The 26,847-nt window shown below is 40.9% G+C and overlaps 3 protein-coding genes across 3 annotated transcripts; 1 reads left to right on the top strand and 2 right to left on the bottom strand.

Annotated features, from left to right (window-relative positions):
• The first annotated feature begins 354 nt into the window (after nt 1-354).
• LOC104897999 (uncharacterized) lies at nt 355-5,680 on the top strand. The gene is made up of 2 exons (XM_010684989.4): nt 355-1,048; nt 4,838-5,680. The coding sequence occupies exons 1-2, from the start codon at nt 441-443 to the stop codon at nt 5,280-5,282; spliced, it is 1,053 nt and encodes a 350-aa protein (XP_010683291.2). The 5' UTR covers nt 355-440; the 3' UTR covers nt 5,283-5,680.
• Nucleotides 5,681-19,406: 13,726 nt separating this feature from the next.
• On the bottom strand, nt 19,407-21,234 carry LOC104886480 (uncharacterized). Its single transcript, XM_048647548.2, has 4 exons — nt 21,091-21,234; nt 20,882-21,012; nt 20,391-20,808; nt 19,407-20,320 (listed from the first exon to the last, which is right to left on the bottom strand). Exons 1-4 carry the CDS (start codon nt 21,218-21,220, stop codon nt 19,608-19,610), a joined length of 1,392 nt encoding a protein of 463 aa, XP_048503505.2. The 5' UTR covers nt 21,221-21,234; the 3' UTR covers nt 19,407-19,607.
• A 3,441-nt stretch (nt 21,235-24,675) lies between these two features.
• On the bottom strand, nt 24,676-26,608 carry LOC104897997 (thioredoxin H7). Its single transcript, XM_010684988.3, has 3 exons — nt 26,156-26,608; nt 25,277-25,399; nt 24,676-25,037 (listed from the first exon to the last, which is right to left on the bottom strand). The coding sequence occupies exons 1-3, from the start codon at nt 26,516-26,518 to the stop codon at nt 24,906-24,908; spliced, it is 618 nt and encodes a 205-aa protein (XP_010683290.2). The 5' UTR covers nt 26,519-26,608; the 3' UTR covers nt 24,676-24,905.
• Between the last annotated feature and the right edge of the window lie 239 nt (nt 26,609-26,847).

Below are 26,847 nucleotides of genomic sequence, written 5' to 3'. Positions count from 1 at the left end.
TAAATTGAAACACCCCTAAATGGCAAAATGTAGCAAATAAAAAAAGACGGAGGGAGTAATGGTCAAAATTACGTCTTGGAGACCGTGTAAAAAAGAATAAAACATTTAATAACGTGGGTTTATTACTAGTCTTACATAGACGCAATACATATAATCACGTGTGTTAATAAATAAAGTAGAAAATAAAATTAACATTTTGTTTTCTCAGATATTCAGTTTAAATGTCCTATTTTCTCCCTTCTTTCATTCAAATGAAAAAACAGTTAATTATTCTCAATTTTTCTTTTCTTTTTCTATTTTTTTATGTCCGATATAATATCATATATAATTAAGATTTTCTCTCCCTCATTCATCAAAACATTCAAAACCACCACCAACATCTTCTTATCCCTCTCAAAAAAAAAAAAACTCTCCCTTTCTTTCTCTCTCTCCTACAAAAAATGGGGATGGACTACTACGCAATACTAAAAGTATCATCAACAGTAAACGAAGAAGAGCTAAGAAGAGCATACAAGAAGCTCGCCATGAGGTGGCACCCTGACAAACACCCAAGTGGCACCAAGGGATTCGCCGAGGATAAATTCAAACAGATCTGCGAAGCTTACGATGTTCTCAGCGACACTCAGAAACGTCAGATCTACGATCTGTACGGTGAAGACGGTTTAAAATACAACGTCTCATCTCCTTCTGCCACCGCAAACGCCGCCGCAAATGGCGGCTCCGCCACTAAAGGTGGCAGTTTTAAGTACAGTAAATCTAGAGTACATGATGATATCTTTGATGGTTTCTTTGATGATGTTGGAAGTGATAAGAGTCGATCTCCTATGAAATCGGATAATTTTAATTATAGAAATGTTGATAAGATTAATGATCTTAATAATAAGAGTAGTGAGTTTAGTAAGAGTAAGAGTGTGAATGAGAAGAATAATCGTAAGTCGGAGAAAAAAGCAGCACCTATGGAGAATAAGTTGGCGTGTAGTTTGGAGGAGTTGTTTAAAGGTTCTAAGCGCAAGTTGAAGATTGAGCGGATTGTGTCCGATGATTCTGGGTAAGTTTTGCCTTTTTTTTTTAAATTTTGGAATTTGGAAAGTTTTAGTTTATGTTTGGTAAGGGGTAAATGAATAATGATGGTGATATATTGATGCTTTGCTTTCTGTGAAAATTTTGTTTAGGGATTATCTATATTTGGTAATTATTTGTTTTGTTTCCAAATTTTGATTAATATGGGGTTTTAAAATTGGTTTTTTTTAATAAAAAAAGATTTTACTGCTTTGTTTTTTTTTTTTTATCATCTTTATAATTAAGGCGTGCATAAATAAGAAACTATGCCATGTAACATTCTTCATATGAAGTGTAATCCACCTATATTCTATAATAATAAAAATTTAGAAATTGCGTAGTATAGGGTTTGATTTCGAGACCTCAAGTACATATACCATAGTCTTATCCATGACTAAGTTGTATTTAGTGTTTTTATTATAATTTATTTTATTAATAAATGAAATTTTTTCTTATCCGGAGAATAGCCCGAGCGGCCGAGCTTAATAACTAGTTATCACTCTATTATGCGCGTCTTGTGTGTTTTTTTAACTTAATTTTTTTATATTAGTAAAAGATTATAATAATTGAATATTAATAAATTAATAATTGAAACTGACCAAACTATAATTTTCTTACGAATTGAGAAAAATTAAGAAGATTTTCCCTAAATAGTGAATAATGTTAAGATTTTAAGTAAAATAAAATATATAGAGAGGATACTTTATTTAAGGTTTTTAGGTAGAAAGGGTTGGTTTGTTAATTGGGAGAAATATAAATATTTGTTGTAAATGTAAAATAAGTAATTAAGTATTAGAGTTGGTGGACAATTTAAAATTGAGTCAGAATTTGGAGAAGAGGCCATGTGAAATGGACTGGCTGTAAATTGATAAATATTAAGTACATGATGAAAGCGGATCACATGATTGGATTGTATCGGTATTTTCTATATTTATGTTACTACTGTTGTTAGTGTATTATTATGTTAATAAGAACAAAAAATCATATAAGTGAACTAAATATATACACGTAATAACAATTATATGATTAGATTCTATATAAATGGAATTATTATAGATAATACAATCTTTGAGATACTTAATTTGTCTAAAGTCTTAGGAAGTAAATAAAATTCTATCTAAGTTTTACTATTTGCCTATTCTAATCATTTTCGTTTAGGTGTTATTCAACAATATGTGGTGAACGGATCTTTTTAGGTGCAACATTTTTGCCAACATACATTTTGATCGTAAATATTATAAATTTACTATCAGTAAAAATTATAAAAAACAGGTCATCATTTTTCAAAGTGTACTCTTGGTTTAATGAAACATCTTAAGTATCTCAAAGATTAATTACTCATGTTAAGATTATCTATATAAATAATGGCATAAATTAAAATATTGTGACTAAAAAAACGAAGAAAATATGTGTTGAATTAGTGACTCTTGCTAAATAAACAGACTAAGATCCTATTCTCTGGAACTAAATTTTGAATTTAGGTGTATAGGATAACTAGGGAGAAGTTAGTCAAATTAATGCATAAAAAATTATAAGGTAACCTCAAATATTAAAATATAAAAGTTCTACCCCTCGAAAATAAAAAAAATTCAATAGAAGTAATTTTGGTGGATAATTTTCTAATAAAATACGAGTTTCAATAAAACAATAATCAATATAGGTAAGGAGTATTATTTTGGATATAAGGGAGTATTAATTTAAAGTTGCTAAGTTCATAGGTGACCCAATGAAGTCTTTGTCGGTCCCTCACCTATTATTTGGTCCCCTTTTGGTACAAAGTGGATTTAACTTTGAATTGAGCTAGGGATCACAATATGAGAAGAAATTGATGCCAAATATTACACTAATAATTCAAAATAAGAAGTTAAGATCAACAATCAAAATGGTAAATTTTCACCCAATTAAAGGTAAAATAAGTGAGAGGACCAAAAAGAGAGAGAGTAAATTTTGAGCAAGGTCGAAGCAAATACTGATGTTATACTCCCTCCGGTCTTTATTAGCGTAATTTTTTTTTTTTTTTGTAGAGTTTTAGGAGAAATAATGGTGTGGGTCTTAAAATAAAAGAAAAATTATTATTTTATATTAAAGCTGTATATATGTGTGATGAAAAATTAGTAGTTTCATTCCAAAAATAGAAACAAAAAAAGAAGTAAACTAATAAGGGACATTCCAAAAGAAATACGGGTAAACTAATAAAAACTGGAGTAGTATCTTATTCTGACCAAGTTACCACAACTTTTTTTCTGCAAGAGTAGATGTGATTCTCACGTTTATGGTTATATTATCAGTTGACTAGTCATTGATGATTGCTGTACTTGGTAGATACAAAGTGGGTTACTACTATCTTGTAGTTGGTCAACTGTCTGCATTACTTTACTTTTGTGAATGCAAGAGAGTAAACCTTCATCTATCCGATTAGCTAACTTTCACCTACAACATTAAGAAATGTGATGCTGTTAAAATTTGTTAAAATAACTGTTGCGTGGGGTTAGAGAATAATGAATCATTAAGTAAAAGACTTAATGATAAACTCTTTGGTAGCGAACAAGAAAGGAGAACACTAATTTGGTAATTGCGCCTCTTTTCTTTCTCATGTTAGCTATCTTATGAGTTTGCTATTTTAACCATTCTAAACTATTAACCGTCAGGTCCAAAATAAATACTTCCTCCGTAACAGAAACAATGCAATAATGGGATATTATCTATGAGGTATAAAATACATTTTTTTTGTGTTACGGAGGAAGTAGTAAAGGCTTCAAATTATGAAATGAGCCATTTGCTTATATATGAGCATATGACTACAAGAAAAAAGTGCAATGGGATACTGAAAATCAAGTAGTAGTAAGAAAAAGTGTTAGAATTGTGAGGGAAAATTGGGTTGATACGACGAGAAAAAAAAAAGTGCTACGAGTTAGTGGGGCTCAATCTCACATGGGTTCAGCTGCTCTGGTATAGTGTAATTTGTGTAAATATAGTAAGAAAGTAGAGAAAGGTGTTGTGTTAATTACACTTCATCAATCATATATACTCTGCTTAGTAAGCCTTAAAATCTGAGTTATCTTTCATATGTACTAGCCTTGCGCACGTTAGCGTACGAAGTGCAAAAATTGAGTGATAACTGTTTTGCAATTTGTTACAATGGTTTTCCTGTTGTTTATTTTACTTGTGAAACTAATAAAGCGTTAGGTGTTGTAATTTTCTTTTCTTATTTGGGCCTTAGGGATAAATTGGTTAAAAAAGGTCGACACTAAAACACTCAAGAGTTCCCGTAGTATAATAAAATACGGACTGTAGAGTGTAACGAACTCCAGGTATATGAATATGGCCAAATATCTATTTGAATGGACTGTTTTGTTGGTTTGTTCTAGAGAGATTATGATACCTTTTCTGACTTGTATTTGCAGCCATGTAATGTAATACTCTGAGAGTTGAGACTCGTCATTTCGTTGTTTGGCATTATGTGCCATAGGCGCTATCTTTTCATCACTAGAGTTAGTCGCGATGTCTTTTTCGTGGTCCTTCATGTCTTCGAGTTTTGTAGGCAATATCTATCTTGTGTTATTCAGCCAATATTTGGTTAGACCTTCTCACCGACTAAATTTTATGTGATTGTATGAAGTACTGTTGTACGATATTGCTTTTCATTTTAATGATTATAACTTTATTGTTACCCTTGTTTGATAAACTACTGTTTTCTTCGGCATAAAACAGCTGAACTGAATTGAATCTGAAAATAAGCTGGGGAGAACAGACTCTAATAATTGACCATTTTTTGCAGCATGCCTATGACTGTTGAAGAGGTACTAGCAATTGAAATTAGGCCTGGGTGGAAAAAAGGAACAAAAATCACATTCCCTGAGAAAGGAAACCAAGAACCTGGTCGATTACCTGGTGATCTTATATTCGTTATCGACGAGAAACCTCACCCGAATTTCCAAAGAGATGGCAATGATCTTTTGCTTAACCAGAAAGTTACACTTTTGGAGGCTCTTACTGGAAAGACACTGAGTTTGACGACTTTGGATGGACGGAATCTTAACATTGAAGTTTCAGACATTATGAAACCAGGACATGAAGTTGTGATCTCAGGTGAAGGAATGCCAATATCAAAGGAGCCTAAAAAGAAAGGAAACTTAAGAATCAAATTCGACGTCAAGTTTCCGTCAAGGCTATCTGCTGATCAGAAAGCTGATCTAAAGATGGTATTAGGCAGAAGCCAATGATAGAGTGTCTATAGTTGCGATAAATTGGGTTATTTCTGCACAAGTATATTAACACTTACTGTGGAATGTATATAGGTCAAGTATTTTGTTGGAAACTTTGATTTTTTTTGGGGGGTTTCTTTTATATAATTGTGCATACTAGGCAGTTTGCAGGTTTACAGTTGCAAATAGCAAGGAATATTTGCAACAAGTTAGCGTAGTGAGCTGGAGGAAGAGGCAAGTTTGGGTTTTTTTTCATCCCTTTTATGCGAAGTTTGTATATTTTAAGTACACTAGTTCTGTATTTTTGCTTTCTTATGCTTTTTTGTTTGGGTAAAGCTTAAGATGTAATGCTAAGATTGAGCTACATTTCTCTCATATATGGCTCATTTGGCGTAATTCTATTGTCTTTTCTCCTCCTTCTGAACTTTGGTATATATATGTCCATGGTTTTTTACTATTGACGTTTTCGAATAATTGTAAGTGGAGGTATTACTCTCTGAAGCACTTTCGAGTGAAAACAAAATGATTGAATACACAAGGACTAGCCAAGGAATTACTGTACTTAGGGCATGTTCTCCCCAACTTATTTTCAATTCAGTTTAATTCAGTTCAGTTCAGCTCTGGACAATACATTTACTCTCACATATCACTATTCAGTTCAGTTCAATTCAGTTTAGTTATTTTATGCCGAAAAGAACATACCCTTAATATTAGAAACATAAAAACTTTGTAACAACTCCATTAATGTTGAGGAGAGCCCACCACCTTACCATTGGAGATCTTGAGTATTAGGAGAAAGTATTATTGAAGAAGTTCAACTAAAGGACCCCTCTTATAAATCTATCTGGTAGGAATTTTTGGATGCAATGACCTCCTTTCCTCTAATACAAAGAACTTAAAGAAACTGCATGTGCACATACTTCGCGTTTGTTCTCTTCTTTTTTGCATCTTTTGTTTTCTTCTTGTTTGTGTTCCCTCTCTATTACTGAATTCCCAAGATCCTTGGTTCACACTTATCAAAGTTTCACGTTTCGGCAATTTTTTTTAATTGAATTTAATGACCTTTTTATTAAAAAAGGATCATGCTCCTTTGATTTTTAAGGTCACCGTAGGAGTTCATATTTAGAGCAAGTTGAAATTTAGGCATCCCACTTGAAAATTGAAAGCATTGTTCTTCCATAAGGTCAACATTATTCATATTCATCGATTCAAACACATAATAGGGACCACAATGCAATCATGTATTTCCGTTATTCCATCTGTCTCATATTAATTGATATAGAAATTGATACACTTCTTATGTGGCAAAGTCTCATCAACTTTATATTATAGTTTATCACTCTTGATAAAGAGCCCAAATAATGATAAAGAAAGATTATCTTACTCAACTTTCAAAAAGCCAGCCCAAATAATGATAAAGAAAGATTATCTTACTCAACTTTCAAAAAGCCGATAACTCACAACCCACTAACTATATAATAAAATAATACCTCAATATCAATTATTTACCAATATAATAGGAAGTAGTCAATCAGGACCCCTACAACTCTGTGCGAACAAAAGTGTATGAATCATAGGGACATATGGAGTACCATAATTCTTTCATCATCTCTCTAGTTGCTTTCTTGCACACTAGATCAAGTTTATAACTCGGTTGCATATACGCCTCATTTGAAGCTAAAAGATGAAACCATGGAACAATTGCTTAAAGAACTGGGGGTACTTAGTGAAGTTTCTTAAAGAATTGTAGATTGAAATGTTTACAGAGCTCAAGAAACCTCTCGAGGATTCTAGTATTGGTTATCTGTATTATTGTTTGGTATCTCAACTTTTTCGAGAGTACCTCAAATTACAACTGAAGTAATTTATTAAATTACTGAAGTAATAAGGTACTGAGAACATAACCTCATAATTTGAAACTAAGCATCAGTTACAATTTGACGTTTATTAATCTATTACAATTTTTCATAATATTTGAATTTGTCATATGCAAATGATCTAAGTCCAATATCACTATAACCTGATGCATCTATATAGTATAGATGTCATATACTCCACATGGTAGGACAACCATGTATCAAAGGCATTGATTTTGGTGATAGTGCTAGCAAGAAGTTGGGCGGTGTCTTAATTGTATACCGCATAGTATGTGATTGAGAATCCAAATAGGGGGAGGAGGAATGAATTACGAAAAGAATTGATGAAGTTGAATGGTTGAAAGAGGTACTACTAATTAAGGTTATTCGTCCGTATCTCTCATCTCTCGTTACTCATCAATGCTACTCCTATTTGATAATATACAAATTGGTAGGATAAGATGTTGTGTAGTCAATGTCCCAATCCTTTAATTATGATGACTTTGGCTTGAAATTGCTCTTTGATGAGATTTGTCCCACGGCATAATTTTCCAAGGGTTCATATAATTTATGGCTAACTTCCTATTGAAATGACGTGACATGCATTTTGTCTATCATTTTTGAGACCTTGTAGATTAGTCCAAAAGCGACACTGTTTGCTTTGTCTAACCACTTAACAAGCTAAAGCCTATGGGAGATGCCGAGATGTGATCCGTCGGGGTCACTTCTAAACGCGATACTTTTTTTTTTATGAAGCCCTTGGGTGAGATCCCATTTCACTTGCGTGATTTTTTGATTTCATTTAGAGATTAATATTATGTTAGACAATGCACAAGATCACCCCTGAGCTACTACTTTCTTTTCAACCTTTGTTGCGACATATTAGAGATGACCAACAGTGCGGGCCAATTCAGCCCACCTCGTGGGCCGTGTAGGCCGGGCTCGCAAAAAGCCCGGTCCAACCCAGCTCGAACCGTGAAATTGGTGGATGGGTCGTGGGGCAGAGTTCTTGAACCCAGCCCACTAAAGCCCGCTATTAAAACCGTCCAGCCCGGACCATGAACCGGACCAGCCCAATCCAAGTAAATATTGAACCAAATTGTGTATATTTTAATCAAATTATATATGTTTTAATCTAATTGCACATATTCTAATTTAATCAAATTTTAAAATAATGAAATTATTCATTAATATTAATAATTGTATATATTTAATTTCATTTATGTAACAATTATGAATAATTTCAATGATTAAATAATTTTTTTTAAAAAATTCTCATGTCGTCCCGCCAGCCTGGTCCAGCCCACTAGACCCGACCCACGAACCGCTAGCCCCGCTTTCCGAACCGTGAAAACCGGTAACAGACCAGTGTGGGCCAAGATTTTTCTGCCCGTGGACGAGTCCACCCAACCCATGAATTTCACGGTCCGGTCCTGGGTCGTGAAATCTCAGCCCAGCCCGCTACGGTCTACGGTCCTGCCCGCCCAGCCCGCACCAGTGGTCATCACTGCGACATATAATTAACTTTTTGATTTTTCCACTATTAACAACCTCAAATGTGATAAATCGAGTATATTTCTAAGAGATAGTTGGATACTAGGAAGAAATGATAAACATCTAATCGATAGATGCATATTTACAGTTTTGTGTTGTCTTTCTTTATTTTGGTACTTTACAAACACAAACTATTTATTTATACACATGGCAGCTATATGCGGGATTACATGAGACGAAACAATGGAAGAAGGTTTGGGCTATTGAGGAACCAAATAAGTTGAAACATTTTGTTTGACGGGCTTGCAAAGGTAGCTTGGTGGTGAGAGAGTGGCTAGTCTATCGACATATATCCTATTTTAACAAGTTTCCAATTTGCGGGTGAAGTGGTGACAATCATTCACTCTCTATTCTTTTGTAAACACACTTTGGAAATTGGAATGTGCGTGACTTTGTGCTGCACACATTCAGGATGCTCCGAAAACATCTTTTGGTGAAATGTTTGTGTGGATGACCAGGCAAGGTGAGTAGTGATGAGCTGATCAGGGTATTTGCTACACTCACATGGGCCTCATGGACTTGTCGAAACAAAGAAGTTTTTGAGGCCTGTTTATTAGAATGAGAATCATTCATCATAAGCAGGACTAAAAGGGTATTTATAGTAATCAATAAACAAAACTAAAGGAACGCAAAAGGACCAATAAAAGCAGTCAAAATAGATGAGATGCTCTATAACACTATCGAACTTGTCAAATCAAACTCAATTTGGAATATTATTTGGAATGATTTTTTTTTTTGTGAGTTAAGAATGTTACTTTGGAGTGGAGAAAATTTAATCTGATTATTAACTTTGGGTGGACAAAATTGAATCTAATTTTCAAGTAGTGTATCAAATTGATAATTGGCTTTAGGTGGGAAAATTTAATTTGATTAAGAAGGTATCAAATGACAGCGTATTAATTGATTATTAACTTTAAGAATTGTTACCTGAAAACTCTATTGCTTTCAAGTTAAGATGATTCCGCCTCCATCATGATAACTTGAATTGTTAGTGAAAAACCATCTTCTAAAAATCCTCTAATATAAGTTTCTCATATTTTTAGCTTTTATTTTCAGTTTTAAGAGGCTAACAACATCAATATTATGCTTGTGAACATATTGATGCACATATTTTTGCTTATTTATGGTGTTCAAACCTCTCACATTCCAGCATAGCATCTTACTTATTCAATCGAGGAGGTTCTCCCCCTCCTTGCTGAATTGAATTATGATATATCTATTGAACAACATCATTCACTGGTATCAGTTTGCTGAAACATGCTCTAATAACTCTAGAGTTTGAAAGGGATTTTGTGTATTAGTATGAGTAATATTAGCTTCCCTTACTTTAATAGGCTTCAATGCTCTTTAAAATCCACCTTAATTCACATCTACAACTGGAGATTTTAGACCAGTTGAAGTCACAATAACTTTAATTACTGCATCTGGTATTATCTTCTCAATAAAATCAGGATTTTTATGAGTTATAGGAACCCATATCTTCTTAGACTTTGTCAATCTACATTCCGGAGCCACGTGACCAAAGTTCTTACAATTTTGGCACTTAGTTGGTTTCCATCCAAACACAAGAGGCAATTCTGTCAAACACCCATACTCATTCCAAAAATTAATACTATCAGGGAGATTCTGATCAATATTAATTTCATTTAATACACGAGCTTATTGCAATTTCTCTTTGTTCATTGCAGCTTCTTCACGCTTGATTGGATCACCTAGTTGTGACACAATTTTATGAAGTGACTTTTCTCCCCAATACTTATGATGCGACCTCAGCTCTACCCACACACGAATTGTGTTTTCAGGACTTGTTTTTCAAAATCCATTTCTAAAATATGGGGTTTCACAACCAAAGGTTTTTGTCAAAGAAGTAATAGCCCTCTAAGACTTTATCTTGAGAATCCATGGCATTGAATCTTACATGATATATACCCTTCACCATTGCAACCTTATCAATATTAAAATATTTTCAGACCCTACGCAAATAACCCTCCACCACTTGAATAGGTGAATTAGATCCAACCACATAACAAATAATCGAAGAGCTCCAAAAATCAATTTCCTCCTGAATATCTTCCATCTCAATATGAATAGATTCAGAAACACATTCATCATAAATCCAGCCATTCTATTCACATTCTCATTCACATTTTCCATAACTTCCTCCTCTAAGTCATCTTCTACTACTACATTCTCAAATTGTTGTAAAATCGGAATAGGATTACCTGATTGAATCGGTCCTGATTGAGAATGATGACCATCACTATCATGAATAGTTTGCAATCATTCATTGAAGGTTTGTCTAATCTCAAATTGATGTTTCGATTGATTGGTAGAGGTTTTTGGCATTGAAATTTCTCCAGTGCCTAATCCAAAATCCAGAGCTTCAATGCCCATAAATCATAATCTCTTCCGTTGATCGAGTTTTGAGAGCTTGAGAATTCGATGTCGGACCCTTAGCTTTCTCCTTATTTATTCCACGATTGCTACCTTGAGTTTTCACACCAGATGTTCTTGCCATGGCTACTATGCATAATAAGCTATCATGCACCGAGAAAAAACTTGAAGAGAAAGGCAATCAAGTAAGACTATTTAGATAATAGATGTGAAGGGATTGATGGCGTTAACATGCATTTATGTAGGCACTAGTCGTTATATAGATGAAAACGGAATATCTAGTTAAACTAGACAGAAATGGATAATGGTTTTTTGTAATATGAAAAATAAAAATTTCACTTCATTGTTAACTATCATATTAGATATCCGATTTTGCTCATCCTAGTCATAAGTGGCCAGCAAAAGACATATATATTAACACAAGTTTAAAAGACACATCAACACAAGTTTAAATGTAAGAGTCTCAAGCTCTTCAACTACACTACACATATGAAATTGAAGAATGTGTAGAAGATATCCACTAATTGAAGCCAATCCAAGGTCAGTGGAAGGGATGACGAGAAAGGATATCGCTGAAGTAGGAGAAGATCAAGGCTTAAACATTTAGTACAACAACTTGAACTGGTAGAAGAGGACGGAAAGTGTAATGATCATAAACCAGATTTACAAATGAATGCTACATACTTCCCTTTTTGTGTTTAGTTGTAACATTTTGGCCCTATCTGGCAATTAAAGAGGTAAGCTTTTAACATTTAGCTGATTGTATTAGCTGGTTTCACTAATAGTTGTTTGTATTAGTTATTTATTAATAGTATTTGCTAGATAGTTGTTAGCTGATTGATACTTTATTAGGTGAAATGACCAATAATGATATGGGAGTAATTTCTTGGTGTTTTTTTTTTTTTTTTTTGCTAAAAGGTAGTATTGACCAACTTTAGGATATATATATTAGTCATTACACACCTAAATTCACAAACCTCTCTTTCAAAAAGCTCCTACTAGTATTTAAATTCATTTTTGGGCTCAAATCTCTCTCAACCAAACACTCTCATTACACGTTTGAACTAGTCAAACCTCTCTTTTTACCCCAAAACTCTTTCAACCAAACACCCCCTTTGACTTATCAGTTTACCAACACAGAACTTGGACGACTGTTGTCTTAGAATATATATTGATTTATTTATAAATTAATTACTTTTTAGATATACATTTTAAAAAGTCCAACAACATTTTAAGGACTAATATGTGCCTTTTGGTGCTAGTAAAAAATTTCTAATTCAAATTAGTACATAAATCGTGTTGAAAATCAACACGTTATAAATAATACAAAATGAAGGAAGTATATACATACTCCACAACTCTTTTGAAATTTCTTATCTTCTTAATCATTCCCATATCAATTTCTTTCATCTTGCAAACTTTCTTTTTTGTCATCAATGAAATTGCATTAATTAAAAACTGAAATACAAATTACAGATAGAACATCCAGATGAGAAAAGGAAAATAAAGGAACACTAACTGAGAAAGTAAACTGACATTAAGTTAATAATCATCTTGTTATCTTACCATTCCAAAGTTTTATGATAGGAGGTGATGGAAATGACACGGGAAACTTCTCATTGGCGATTTTTGGTGGAGTATGCCTTTATGTCTTGCAGAAAAAGCACTACTGAAATGTGATTAATATGGTCGGGTATTCAAACAAATCGATCATCAATGACGGATTGCTAAATCTGTCCTTGTAGAACCCGAGGTTCACACAATACGATAAATCCTAAGGCTTTCTAAATGAAAAATCTTCCTCTGATTCTGAAGATTAATCATACTAATGAGGAAGTGATTCTTTTATGTGACTTCGTACCTTGCACAAAGGATATGATGAGTTTCTCCTCAAAAGGCGAAGGTCAAAATTTGTGGAGCTTAACTTGCCCCAAATTTAATCGGATAACCTCCTATTAGATGCATTTTTGAATTGTGTTGACTCCTAAAACCATCACATGAATATAGGTTGATTTGAATTTCTTTAATTCATAACCTGATCCGAAATCAAAACTTACAATCCCTAAAGTAGAAGATCGGATCGGACCCATTTAATGACATATTTAAGTTCTAAAAGAATTTGAGAACAAAGATCTTAATATAGATAAACACATTTGTTATTCACCAACACACAAATACCTAAATACTTTAACAAAATTTTCAACATAAACCCCCGACAATTTAGTATGTTGAATGTGTTTGTGACGATGTTTGCCATATTTTTATATTTGCTTTTTTAATTACTTAAACTCCCTCTACAAATGAATGTTTATGACTTGTACGTTTTTATCGATTTCACTATATATGCATCTACCAACATCACTCCGAGGTGTGTTTGCTTGGGAGGAAAACCATTTTTCTGAAAAAAAATATTTTACTCACTTCCTTAGTTTGGCTTGGATCGCATTAAGGAAGGAAAAATATGGGTTGAACTTCATTTTTCAAGGGTGTAAAATTGCTTTCCCTAAGAAGACAAGGGAAGTCACACATTCCTATAATATATCAAACAATAACACAACACAAACAAAGGAAAATGGCTTCAAAGGAAAATTTACTTTCCTTGCAACCAAACAAGGAGAAATCAATCTATAATTGAGTTTTGCTCTAGAAAACGCGTTTCATGCCATTTTCCGTTGGAAATATAATCCATCTAACCAAACACATCCTCAAGGTAGTATTTGAGTAGAAACATAATTTTTGAAGAAGTTCATTGACTTGATGTAGTAGAAACATATTTTATATACTGTTTGGGCTTATTTCCTGGTTTAAGCTTACCAAGGATAATCCAGCCCAATAAATGCCTTAGAGCCTCCAGTGGGCCCCACTTGTGATGGTGCATTCCAGCTGTCAGTGCCCCCCAGCTGGCCTACAGTTGGGGTATTTCAAGCACTATAAATACGCAACCCCTCATCAATGAGAAGGTATTAATTCTTACCTAACAAACCAGAGCATCTCTCTCTAGACTTTATCTCTCTAAGCTTGATTACTGACTTGAGCGTCGGAGAGGCGATCCCGGAACAACCCCCGGGGCAGTCTAACCGTTACTTTTGCAGGATTCCGGCGTACGGACTTTGAACTCAGGACATTCGAATCTGACCCGGTACTCCCTAAGCAAAGGAATCAGAACCCTTAATTTCTAGACAGAAACAGTTTGGCGCCGTCTGTGGGGATAGTACAAAAAGTTACTTCGCCACCACTCACTCAGATTTTTCATTCAGCTACTCAGCTCAGAACGCCAATTGACCATGGCACCAACCAAAAACACTCGCGGCAAGCCAGCCTCCGAGCAGGTCTCTCGGCCAGAGAGAGGCCACTCGCCCGCACATAATCGGGATCCCCCAATCCCTCGACCGGAGCGAGGCCATTCGCCTGCGCATAACCGAGAAGCCGAGCGGACTCCCTCACCGCTCGGAGGTCACCTACCGTCCAAACTTTGGACCCTCGGTCAGTATCCCAGCATATCCAGCATGTGGAGCCTCAGCCGCTCTTCGCGTCTGACCTGGCCCTTATCACGGCTCAGCTCCAGGAGACATTCCAAAAATGATGGACATGATGGCCATGCTTCAGCAGAGGCACCACAACAAGTCCCGCTCAATCAGCATGAGCCCAGGGAGCGCACGGTCGTCCGCTCTCAGAGGGACAACTCTCGTTCTAATCGAGACCCGCAGCCTAGCCGGCCACGGTCCGATGCGAGAGACCCGAGCCACCGGGAAAGGAAAAGTCGCGCGAGGGTCGGCCCGTCAGCATGCAGAGACCCATGTATCTAAATCCCCAAGGGGGGTGCGGGTCGGAAACCCCAAGATGCCCGGAATTCCTTAACAACAAGAAGCGCCTCAGCCAAGGCTATGACGCTCGGGAGTTCCTCAGGAAGAAAGCAAATGACCGAGAGGGCCAAGGGGACTCGGCTCATTCTCAGCCCCCTAGCTAGCTGGAGGAGGGCTCAAGTTCCTGATCCCCTTCAGTCAGGAAATCCTAGGGACCCAACCTCCGGGTAAAATTAAAACCCCCCTGATCGAGCCATTTGCGGGCCTAACCGACCCAGATACATATGGCTAGTTACAAGGCTCAAATGAGCGTGCAGACAAGCTGCGAGGCCACTTGGTGCCGCTTCTCTCCACCAACCCTTAGAGGGTTGGCTCTGAATTGGTTCCAAGAACTGCCGGCGGGGGTCATCACTGACTTCGCCATATTGGAGCACCTCTTCATCCATCAGTTCGTAGCGGGAAAGAGGCAAAGAAAAACCAGCCTTCACCTCATGGGGGTGAAGCAAGACAAGAATGAATCCTTGTCGGACTACATCAAGAGGTTCAACGAAGAGTCTCTCAAAATAACCGACCTACAGGACGCTGTAGCCTTCGCTGCCCTCATGTCCGGCCTCCAACCGGGTCGGCTCAGATGGTCATTAGCCGAGAATGAAGTCAAAACTTACTCGGAAGCCATGGCTCGGGCTCAAAGATTCATCCAAGCAACGGATATCTGCCGTTACTCGGACGAGGTTGGCAAGAAAAGGAAGGATGAAGGGAATCACGTGGTCAGCCTAAGCATCAAAGAACAGGGGGCCGAGGGGATCGGCTCACTGATAATGGCAACGACCCCCGATTCAATAAAAACCGGAAGGAAATCTACTTTGGCATCCGGGACAAAAATTGGCTTCCCAGGCCAACGCCCATCCGGACGTCATCGTCTCGGAGGGACAAAAGTTTGTGGTGTGACTACCACAAGGAATGTGGCACACCACCAATGACTGTCGGGAGCTCAAGAAATCCTTGAACGGTCTGGCCGACCAGGGCAAGCTCAACCACTACCTCAAGCTTCGAGCGAGGAAAAGGGAAAGCAAAAGGTGGGTCAGTCGAACAGTGGGGACACCGAAGGCTTCATTGGTGTCATCGCTGGAGGATTTGCGTCGGGAGGCCTAACCGGCCGAGCGCGCAAGGCTCACCTCCAGAACCTTAAACATCAGGTGCTTGATGTTCAGCTCCCCCGAGCTAGCTGCCCCTCATGACATTTGGGGAACCCAGTCGGACGTTGCGTGTTCCGCACGACGACCCCCTTGTCATCGAGCTCAAGGTAGCGAATACAAAGGTGAAGAGGGTATTGGTAGATAGCGGCTCATCCGCTGATATAATCACCCTTGACTGCCTCAAAAAGCTGAAGTACACCGAACGGGATGTTACCCCCATGGCTCAGCCGCTCATAGGCTTCGGGGGCAACTCTGTCCACCCGGTCGGATCAATAAATTACCCACTCGGATGGGTAAAAGGGTAAGGGGAGAAGCCTACCGATCGACTTTTTGGTGGTAGACATCCCTTTGCCTTACAACATAATAATGGGGAGGCCCATGCTAAACAAGGCCAAGGCCGCCATCTCCACCTACCAGCTCCTCTTGCAGTTTGAGACTGATGATGGGAAGGTAGGAAAAATTCAAGGCGCAACAGGCCGCAAGAGAGTGCTATGTGAATAGCCTCAAAAATCGACGTCCAAAAGGACTCGGAACGACGTCCAAAAGGACTCGAAAAAAAGAAAGTATGAAGGGGGTCAGCCCTCAACGAGCCTCGGGGTTACTAACTGAAAACCCCAAGCAATATGAACGTCCTCAACCAGCCGAGAAGGACGAAGAAGTCGCGATCGGCCAGGACCCCGGTCGGACTGTCAGGGTAGGCAAGGCCATGGACCGCAAACAAGGCAAGATATCATCCAAGTGCTCACGGAGTACCAAGATGTCTTTGCCTATGAGGCCACAGAAATGCCGGGGCTCGACCCAAAATCATGTGCCATGAGCTTAACATCAAAGAGGGGTTCAGACCATCAAGCAGAAGCTCAGGCACCAAGGTCCCGAAAGAAATGCCGCGGCAGCAGCAGAAGTCAAGAAGCTGCTCGAGGCGGGTTTCATAGAAGAGTGTCAATACTCGGAATGGCTAGCCAAGTTTTGGTCAAAAAGCCGAGTGGGGCATGGCGAATGTGTGTCGACTTCACCGACTTAAACAAAGCCTGCCCAAAAGACAATCACCCTTTGCCAAAGATCGATAGGCTGGTCGATTCAACGGCAGGCACGCCCTTCTCAGCTTCATGGATGCAAATGCCGGCTACATCAAATTCCCATGGCCGAGAAGGATAGGGTTCATACCGCGTTCATCACTCCTCAGGGTGTCTACTGCTACAAAATGATGCCATTCGGCCTCAAAAATGCCGGAAGCTCAAGCCCTATTTTCAAGCACACCCCATCAAAGTCCTAACCGGACAACCGCTTCGGAAGCTTATTGAGAATAGAAATCACTCGAGCGGCATGAGTGACTGGGCAGACCAGTTAGCGATTTTGGGCTCGAGTTCGAGCCCCGAAGACCATCAAGGCCCAAGCACTCGCTGACTTCATCACTGAATGCGCAACTCGACCCCGTCGATCGCAAGAGATGGGAATTACTTGTTGATGGGTCATCCACAAAGAGTGATTGGAGCCGGATTGGTCATCAAACCTCCGGTCGGAGAAAAAATTGAGTATGCTGTTAAGTTCGAGTTTCTCGGATCTAACAATGAAGCCGAGTATGAGGCTCTTATCCTCGGAATCCAGCTATGCATCCTAGCTGGGGCAACCTCAATCCTAGCCAAGTCCGACTCACAACTTATAGTGGGTCAGATTTCTGGGGACTATGAGGCCAAAGAGGACAACATGAGGATGTACTTGGCCAAAGCCCGAGCTGTCATTGCGAGGTTGTCCGGATTCCGGATTACTCACATCCCTCGCTCGGAAAATCAGCAGGCAGATGCATTGGCTCGGATGGCTAGTTCTGCTGAGGGGTCGGCCCCCAGAACCATTACTTGGGAAGTGTTGAAGGAACCTAGCATAAATGCTAAAGAGCAGCTCGTACTCAATCGATCCTCAAACTGGATGGATGAAGTTGTGGAGTACTTGCGAGACGGGACCTTACCCAGTGATCCTAAAGAAGCCGACCGGATTAAGCATAAGTCTGGTTGGTTCCTTTGGCATGAAAGGCAGCTCTATAAAAAGTCTTTCACTCATCCCCTCCTCAAGTGTATAACTCCCGAGGAAGGAAATTATGTCCTCCGAGAAATACACCAAGGAACCTGCGGAAGCCATCAAGGGGGTCGGACTATAGCCGGAAAGGCGCTAAGAGCAGGGTACTATTGGCCTACCTTAAAGGCTGATGCCTCGGACTTAGTCCGACGGTGTTCCTCCTGCCAGATTCACTCGGACATACCGAGGGCGCCGGCCACTCCCCTCACCACCATTCAAGCAGTCCTGCCTTTCGACAAGTGGGGCATGGACCTGCTCGGACCTTTCCCGCCGGCTTCTGGGCAAAGGAAGTTCCTAATTGTGGCAATTGATTATTTCACCAAGTGGACCGAAGCCGAGCCACTGGCGTCAATTACTGACAAGCAGGTTCAGTTGTTCATATGGAGGAACATCATTACCCGGTTCGGAATTCCAAGAGCCTTGGTATCAGACAATGGCCGACAATTCAACAGCGGGCCGACTCGAGAGTATTGCGCCCAGTTCGGCATTCAAACAAGGTTCTCGGCAGTCTCCCGTCCTCAAACCAACGGGCAAGCCGAGTCGGCTAATAAAATTGTCCTCAAAGGTATCAAAAAATCCCTTGATGCAGCTAAAGGTGCATGGGTAGACGACCTACCTGGAGTACTCTGGTCGGCTCGAACGACGGTAAAAGAAGCCACGGGGCACTCCCCTTTCGGCTTGGTCTATGGAAGCGAGGCTGTCCTTCCTGTCGAGGTGGGAATTCCTCCCCTCGGATGACATTCTATGAGTTCGACCAAAATGAAGAAGAAAAGCCCATCAACTTAGACCTATTGCCAGAAACCCGAGGCAATGCTTTGCTACAAGCCATCCGGTACAAGCAAAGAATCACAAGGCATTTTAACCGCCGAGTAAAACCTCGGCCAATCAGTCTAGGCGACTGGGTCGTCCGAAAGGTCGAAGCCACTGGACTTTCCCATCTCAAAGGGAAGTTGGGGGCAAATTGGGACGGCCCTTACAAGGTTACAGAAATCATCAAGCCAGGGATTCCGACTCGAATCTCCCGAAGGGGTCCCCCTGGCTCGGCCTTGGAACCTAGACAATCTCAAAAGATTCTATGTGTAACTTTTTTTCGTTACTTGCACTAGGGGCATGATGTAAGGCCAGCAGTACTTGGTCGGGTTAGCAAGCAAATCAAATTGTAACTCGGACTTAACCAGTCCATGTATCAAGTCGGTTTTATACCCCAGAAATGAAAAAGACTTAACCAGTCTAATTATTTTGAACAAAAAGGCAAGCAAAACTTAACCAGTTTATTGTCTATTGAATGTTGTAATATTGCAAATAACGAAAAATATGCGACAAATGACGAGTTGCAAAATAGTAGTTGTATTCCAATTGATCAAAAGTTGTAAAATACAACCAAGAGTTTACAAAAGCAGGGGGTCGGAAAGCAGAAAAGCTAAAAGGGCCGACAAGGCCAAAGCTAAGAAAATAAAAATCCTAAGGAAGCTAAGTAGAAGGACCGGTGGCAGGTTGCTCAGCGGCAGGTTGCTCTGGTGGAGGTGGCTCGGTGCTACCAGCATCTTCCTCTTCATCATCGGAGTCAGAGTCGCTGTCCGACCTCATCTCTTCGGCCATCTTGGCCTTAATCTCCGCTGCGTCGGCTTCGGCCAACTCCTGGTAGCGGGACCAGACTGAATTCCAGTCGGCCTCGGGACAGGAATCAGCAAAGGCTACCTTAAGCCTAGCAAGCGCCTCGTCCTCGCCCATCTTATGGGAAGATTGGCCCACGTCGGCGCAGAAATCGGTACAGTCGTCCGACTTCTGCCAGGCGTTGAACCATTCCTCCTGAGAACGAGAAACGGCCGCTTGGGCTTCCTTCAGTTGAGCCTCGGTCGAGGAGAGTTTGAGCCGGACATCTTCCAAGTCCTTCTCGGCCTGAGCCTGCTTGGCCTCGGCCGTGGCTTTGGCGGACTCAGCGTTGTCCTTGGCAAGAGTAAGGTTGGTCCTTTCAACCTGCCAGTCCTCCCTCTCTTGCTTCCAGGTCGCCTCGCCATCATCAATTTTCTTGTTGGCCTCCTCCAAGCGGAGCTCGGCCAGGCGCTTAGCTTCCTTGGCCTGGTAGACCTCATCGAAGTGCTTCCGACCGCCTCCTTCAGGCTCTGAACCTCCTGCACCAGTGTGAGCCGGTCCTCGGCTACCTTGGTCATCCGGATGGAAAACTGCAAAACAAAGACAAGTTAGAAAATAAAAATGAAAAAGTAAAAAGAGGAGTAAGGCTAAGGTACTTACATCCATCCAGGAGCGAAAAAGTTCGCTCGATTCGTTTCTCCCATTCACCGCGTTGATATGATCTCGGTCGGTTTGGGTAATCAGTATTTCCAGGGCACTGGCAATCCGTTCCTTCTTGTCCGTCTTGGACATTTGGGTAAAGGGGACCGGCGCCTCGGATAAGGTCTGCTCGGTGTGCGAGGTCCCCTGTACGTGGCTTGGACTTCGCACCGGCTCGAAATCCTCGGGTGAAGGGAAATGTTGTCCCCTCGTCCCCAGAAGCCGGGCGGGGGCTGTTCACCTCAACGGAAGGCTCTTGCCTTGCCTTCTTGGCCGAGGCCTCCTTCTCGGCTCGGGCCTTCGCCAAAGCCTTCTCTGTCATCTCCACCCTCTCTTCAGTGCGCTCCTTGCGCTTTCTCGGCTTGGGATTGGAGGGATCCTGTAAACGTATGAAAAGTTGGTGAGAACAAGGAAAGAAGGATTAAACCGGGTCGGATAGAGAAGTATCTTACCTTTGGCTTAGAAGGCTTGTTAATTTTATTCGCCTTCATCTCGGCCCTAATCCGAGCAGCCTTCAGAGCGGCGGAGGTTAGTCGTTCGGCCATGTCCGGGTCTGTTTCCTTTATGTAAGCAAGAGAAGCCTCTGTAAAAAGACAAACAGTTAGCAAATATAGAAATAAAGCAAAAACAAGTCAACCGGACCCCCTTGTTGCCGAATTACCCTTGGGAAAAGCCGGGCTCAGACCAAACGCGGCCAGGAAGTGCTCATCTTTAAAGAACTTGCAGCTCGGGAGCCAGTTCCCCGCTACAAAAACTTCGCCGCCGTCCACTATTTTAGCCTCTAACTGCATGTATATAGCAGCCACGGCTTCGTCTTCCGAAACTCGGGCACTTTGAAATTGAGGCAGTGATTTGGGTCGTCAGATGGAGGCACGATCGGGATGCCCCATTCTCCCCCATAGTAGACGAAGGCAAAGCACCGGCGAAACCCCTTTTGAGAAGTGGGTAAGTCAAGAACGGTTCGGTAGCCTCGCCGAGCTTGGAAGCACCACCACCCGGTCCGTGATCCCCCGCTGGCATTTCAAAAAGCTTGTACAAATGGCGCCAGAGCGTGAGGGTCGGCCTAACGCCGATGATGTCACATATTACCTGAACCGCCAAGATTCCTCCCCATGAGTTTGGAGAAAGCTGACCCAGGCATAGGTTATAAGCATTCAAGATCTCCTTCTCAAACGGGGTCAGCGGGAATCTTAAACCCATCTCCATGGCCTTGTAATAAAAGGCGGTACATCCAGGGGGTGGGCTCAGAATAGTGTGACTAGCATCGGGTCGGACCAGTATGTAGGGGTCCTTTATTTGGAACTTCGCTGCTTGGCCTCGGGCATCCTCCAATAAGGCCTTTATTAAAGATGGAAGTGGAAATTTGGCCCCGACCGCCTTTGGGGTCGATCTCGGGATACGCGAGCCGACCCGATGTAGAAGCTTCGCCTTCCTCTCCTGGCATAGCTATCCTAACTACACCATCAGACAAATATTTGTCTAAGTAACTCCTCGAAGAAGGATAGGCCAGGGACACCTCCCAGGGTAGGGGGATGGTACCCTCGGCCTCCTCCTCCTCGGCTTGCGAAGGAGTACTTGGGAGGGAAAGCGCCTCAGGCATGCCGAGGGATCCGGGCAACTTATTAAAGTTGACACCAAAACCATTCCCATACCCTCACTTCCTCGGCTAAATTATAAGGAGGTGAGGGAGGGGGTGTCACTGACTCGGACGAGCTCCCCATTATTTATCAACAGAAGGGGGTCGGCCGATTTTATTAAAAGAAAGAGAAGAAAAACTTAGTAAAAAAGCAAAACAAAGGCGTACCTGGTCGGACGAAGAAGATGGGCTGGACTTAGAGAGAGAAAATGCTCTAAAGTAGAGAGAGAGAGAGCAGAAAACTCAAATTTAGAGAGAGAGAGAATTGTAAAAGTGACAAAAATCTCTCCCCTCTCTCCTACTTATAGGCAGAATCCTCGATCTCCGCGTGCCACGTCACATCTTGGACCGGGCCTTGTGCTTCAGCACCTTAAGGGCCTCCCAACTGCCCAAAACTTTCAAAGGCACAACCCTCGGAATATCAATCGTCACAAAAGTCTGAATAACCAGAAGTTGAATCGCCACCATGTTTTCAAGCACCCCAATAATCCACCGTTGACGTGGCATTTGGGTTCCCAAGAAACTATTAAGTTCACCAGCTACAATATGCCAGTTCATCAGCTCGTTCCCACTCGGTCACCTCAGCCAGTGGTCCAAAACCTTGGCACCGGCTCGGACAAGCATGGGGCTCATTGGCCCCTCATCCGAGCCGCGTCCACCTAGCTCGGCCCTTGGAGGCACTCCTCCTTGGTTGAGTAAGTCTCCTAAGTCCCAGATTGACTTGGAGCAGGCACCGCCTCGGACAAGCATGGGGCTCATTGGCCCCTCATCCGAGCCGCGTCCACCTAGCTCGGCCCTTGGAGGCACTCCTCCTTGGTTGAGTAAGTCTCCTAAGTCCCAGATTGACTTAGCGCAGGCACCGGCTCGGACAAGCATGGGGCTCATTGGCCCCTCATCCCGCCGCTCCACCTAGCTCGGCCCTTGGTTTGAGTAAGTCTCCTAAGTCCCAGATTGACTTAGCGAGAGCAGGCACCGCTCGGACAAGCATGGGCTCATTGGCCCCTCATCCGAGCCGCGTCCACTAGCTCGGCCCTTGGAGGCACTCCTCCTTGGTTGAGTAAGTCTCCTAAGTCCCAGATTGACTTAGCGAGAGCAGGCACCGGCTCGGACAAGCATGGGGCTCATTGGCCCCTCATCCGAGCCGCGTCCACCTAGCTCGGCCCTTGGAGGCACTCCTCCTTGGTTGAGTAAGTCTCCTAAGTCCCAGATTGACTTAGCGAGAGCAGGCACCGGCTCGGACAAGCATGGGGCTCATTGGCCCCTCATCCGAGCCGCGTCCACCTAGCTCGGCCCTTGGAGGCACTCCTCCTTGGTTGAGTAAGTCTCCTAAGTCCCAGATTGACTTAGCGAGAGCAGGCACCGGCTCGGACAAGCATGGGGCTCATTGGCCCCTCATCCGAGCCGCGTCCAACCGGCTCGGCCTAAGGAGGCCCTCCTTGACTGACTAAGCGAACGAGGATACCGGCTCGGTCAACCATGGGGCTCATTGGTCTCTAGGCCGAGCCGTACACTAATCACACCTCTCCTTATGGAGACCGGGTCGGCGCTCAAGCACCCCTCTCCTTGAAGAGACCGGGTCGGCACTCAAGCCACCCCTCTCCTTGAAGAGACCGGGTCGGCACTCAAGCCACCCCTCTCCTAAGGGAGACCGGGTCGGCACTCAAGCCATCCCTCTCCTTATGAAGACCGGGTCGGCACTCAAGCATCCCTCTCCTTGAGGAGACCGGGTCGGCACTCAAGCCACCCTTCTCCTCGAGGAGACCGGGTCGGCACTCAAGCCACCCCTCTCCTTGAGGAGACCAGGTCGGCACTCAAGCCTCCCCTCCTCCTTGAGGAGACTGGGTCGGCACGTGCCCTCCTTTCCTGCCTAAGAAGCAGGGTAACCTGGGTTCCAAACTGTCTAGGTTCCGCCACGAACGGGAAATGCTTCAGCAAGGCCTCGATATTTCCCATTCCTGGCGTGGGGCTAATTGTTTGGGCTTATTTCCTGGTTTAAGCTTACCAAGGATAATCCAGCCCAATAAATGCCTTAGAGCCTCCAGTGGGCCCCACTTGTGATGGTGCATTCCAGCTGTCAGTGCCCCCCAGCTGGCCTACAGTTGGGGTATTTCAAGCACTATAAATACGCAACCCCCTCATCAATGAGAAGGTATTAAATTCTTACCTAACAAACCAGAGCATCTCTCTCTAGACTTTATCTCTCTAAGCTTGATTACTGACTTGAGCGTCGGAGAGGCGATCCCGGAACAACCCCCGGGGCAGTCTAACCGTTACTTTTGCAGGATTCCGGCGTACGGACTTTGAACTCAGGACATTCGAATCTGACCCGGTACTCCCTAAGCAAAGGAATCAGAACCCTTAATTTCTAGACAGAAACATATACTAACCTCCATTTCTTTAACAAGTGCAACATTTTGACTTTTACATTTGCCAATGCATAACTTTGACCATTAATATTTCTAATTATGTTGATATTATGAAAATATTCATTGAAACAACTCCAACAACATTCAATATAATCATTGTTTTTATATATTAGTAAAAAAAAAATACGGTCAAATTGAGGTGTGTGAAAAATGCAAGAGTCAAACTATTACACTAGAAAAGAAATAAAAGGAAATATTAATTTATTATTAATACTGTGTATCAAAAGACGGCTAAATTACAACTTTTCTTTTCTTTTGAAATACAATAATGCACTAACTCATATATGAATAACTAACACACTTCTATTTTCTAAGTGAAATGAGAACATATTTGATAACCAAAAAAAGGACTCATCTATAGTATATATTCATAGATAATGCTTATTATCCTAATATTGTGATTAATATTCTTGATTATACCCGGTGCTTCTCAATCTTCCTCTGGAGATCTATTGGTCTTGCTCCAATAACCTTGTCAACCTTTTCTCCATTCTTCATGAACAAGAATGTAGGCATTGTCTGGATTCCGAACTCACGCGATACATTCTGTTTCCATCCAAAGACTAAATTTATCAGCAAAAAGGAATTTGAAAAAAGAAATTGAGTACAATAATATGCTAGTTCAAGATAGTGAATATTAGGACGGGCAATCAGGTCGAGTTGGATCAATTTCAGGTTGACCTTATTTCTATCGAGTACAATAATATGCTAGTTAAAGGTAGTGAATAGTTGAATACATATGCAATTTTACAAGTACAAAAGCTATGTTCTGAAAAGGGTCTTACGAATAATTCGTCCACATCAAGCTTGACCACCTCGACACCAGTGTACTTAGCAGCCAATTCTTTGATAGTTGGCTCCATGGACCGGCATGGTCCACACCATATAGCCGTAAAATACATCACAATCTTAAACATTTTCCAAAAAAAGAAAAAGTTAGTATCCTATATACACAAAACACAAGATCATGAGGAAGTATGACAATTGTCAAGATAATTAATTTACAAATATCAATCCATCGGTACAAATCAGTTCCTATTAAAAAGAAATAAGAAAAAACAGCCTTGTAGATGGATCATTGATGCATGGTTAATTAGACAAGTAATGTAGACTCGAAAACATAAATAAATAAGTCGAGCAAGTTGTGTCAATAAATATACATGTTGTCCATGTTATTCTTTCCTATATGCTTTAAATTGATAATATTAAATCCATGAAGAAATCCAATGAAAAAAAAAGAAAAACGAGTTTAGTAGCGAGTAAGACTACATTCTCCTTCCCCACACCCCTAGTTATTGTATGGAACAATTAACGCTGGATTATAATAGTTTGAATGATTAGTAATATTGAATGAAAATCCGTGTTTACCAAAAAAAAAAAAAAAGACTACGTTCTCTTCAATTTATATTAACATTAACTCTGAAAGAAAAAAAAAAGTCAAAACAAAAATAAATTTCAGCAATAACTGAACATGTGGTAGTAAAATAGGGACACAGTATGGCATCCAGTGTTAGTTCTGAATTGTTTAGTTCTTTTGATTCAAATGGCAAGTAAGAATTACAAAGTTGTTTAACATACTTTACGCTTTTAGATAACGCAAACAAGTAACATGAACAAATAAAAGTGGAGTAATAATTAGTAGTAGTCTTATAGTTATGACTAACCAATTTGTTGGAGTGCTTAGAAGCTTGAAAGTATTCCTTCCACCGGTTGGATGAGTGGAAGGCGATGAGCTTGTTGTTGTTGTTGTCGTTGTCGTCGTCGTCGTCGTTAGCTTTTGGAGAAAAAACAGGAGCACGAGCAGCAACAGTACTAGTAGTTGCTTTATAATTAGTAGCAGGAACATAATTACAAGACCCAACTAAATTAGTCGAGTTTTTATAATTTGCGGAGGGAAATGCAGCATAAAATGTAGTACTAGGTACTCTCTTTTCTAACCAGTTATTAGACCAGCGGTTGTTATAAGTAGGAGCTCCAACAACATTTCTAGCATATGCTCTATTCTCTTGAAATTGAATGTTAGACATTTTACCTCTTTTTATTGTTAAGATAAGAACTTAATGAGAGACTCACTTAGAAAATTTTACTAATTTGATTTTTGCTTTGGCTAGGCTTGGTATGTTGAGAGAAAAGTAATGCCAAGAGGGGTGTTTTATAGCTGTGGTATTGCTATTAAGTACTATTAACTAACCATGATTGATTCTTTCATATATGCTGCTTTTTTTATGGAATAAAACTTAATCTTGTATAAAGCATATGAAACATTTGTAATATAGTAATTCATGGTAGATACATTGTTTTTGTGGGTGGTTCGGAGATGGACGTCATGAAAGACTAAAGGAGTGATGAAGATGAA

Source organism: Beta vulgaris, chromosome 6 (assembly GCF_026745355.1).
Source record: "Beta vulgaris subsp. vulgaris cultivar EL10 chromosome 6, EL10.2, whole genome shotgun sequence".
In the NCBI taxonomy this organism is placed as follows: Eukaryota; Viridiplantae; Streptophyta; class Magnoliopsida; order Caryophyllales; family Amaranthaceae; genus Beta; species Beta vulgaris.
The sequence above is the reverse complement of the archived record's forward strand: the minus strand, read 5'-3'. Positions and strand labels throughout refer to the sequence as shown.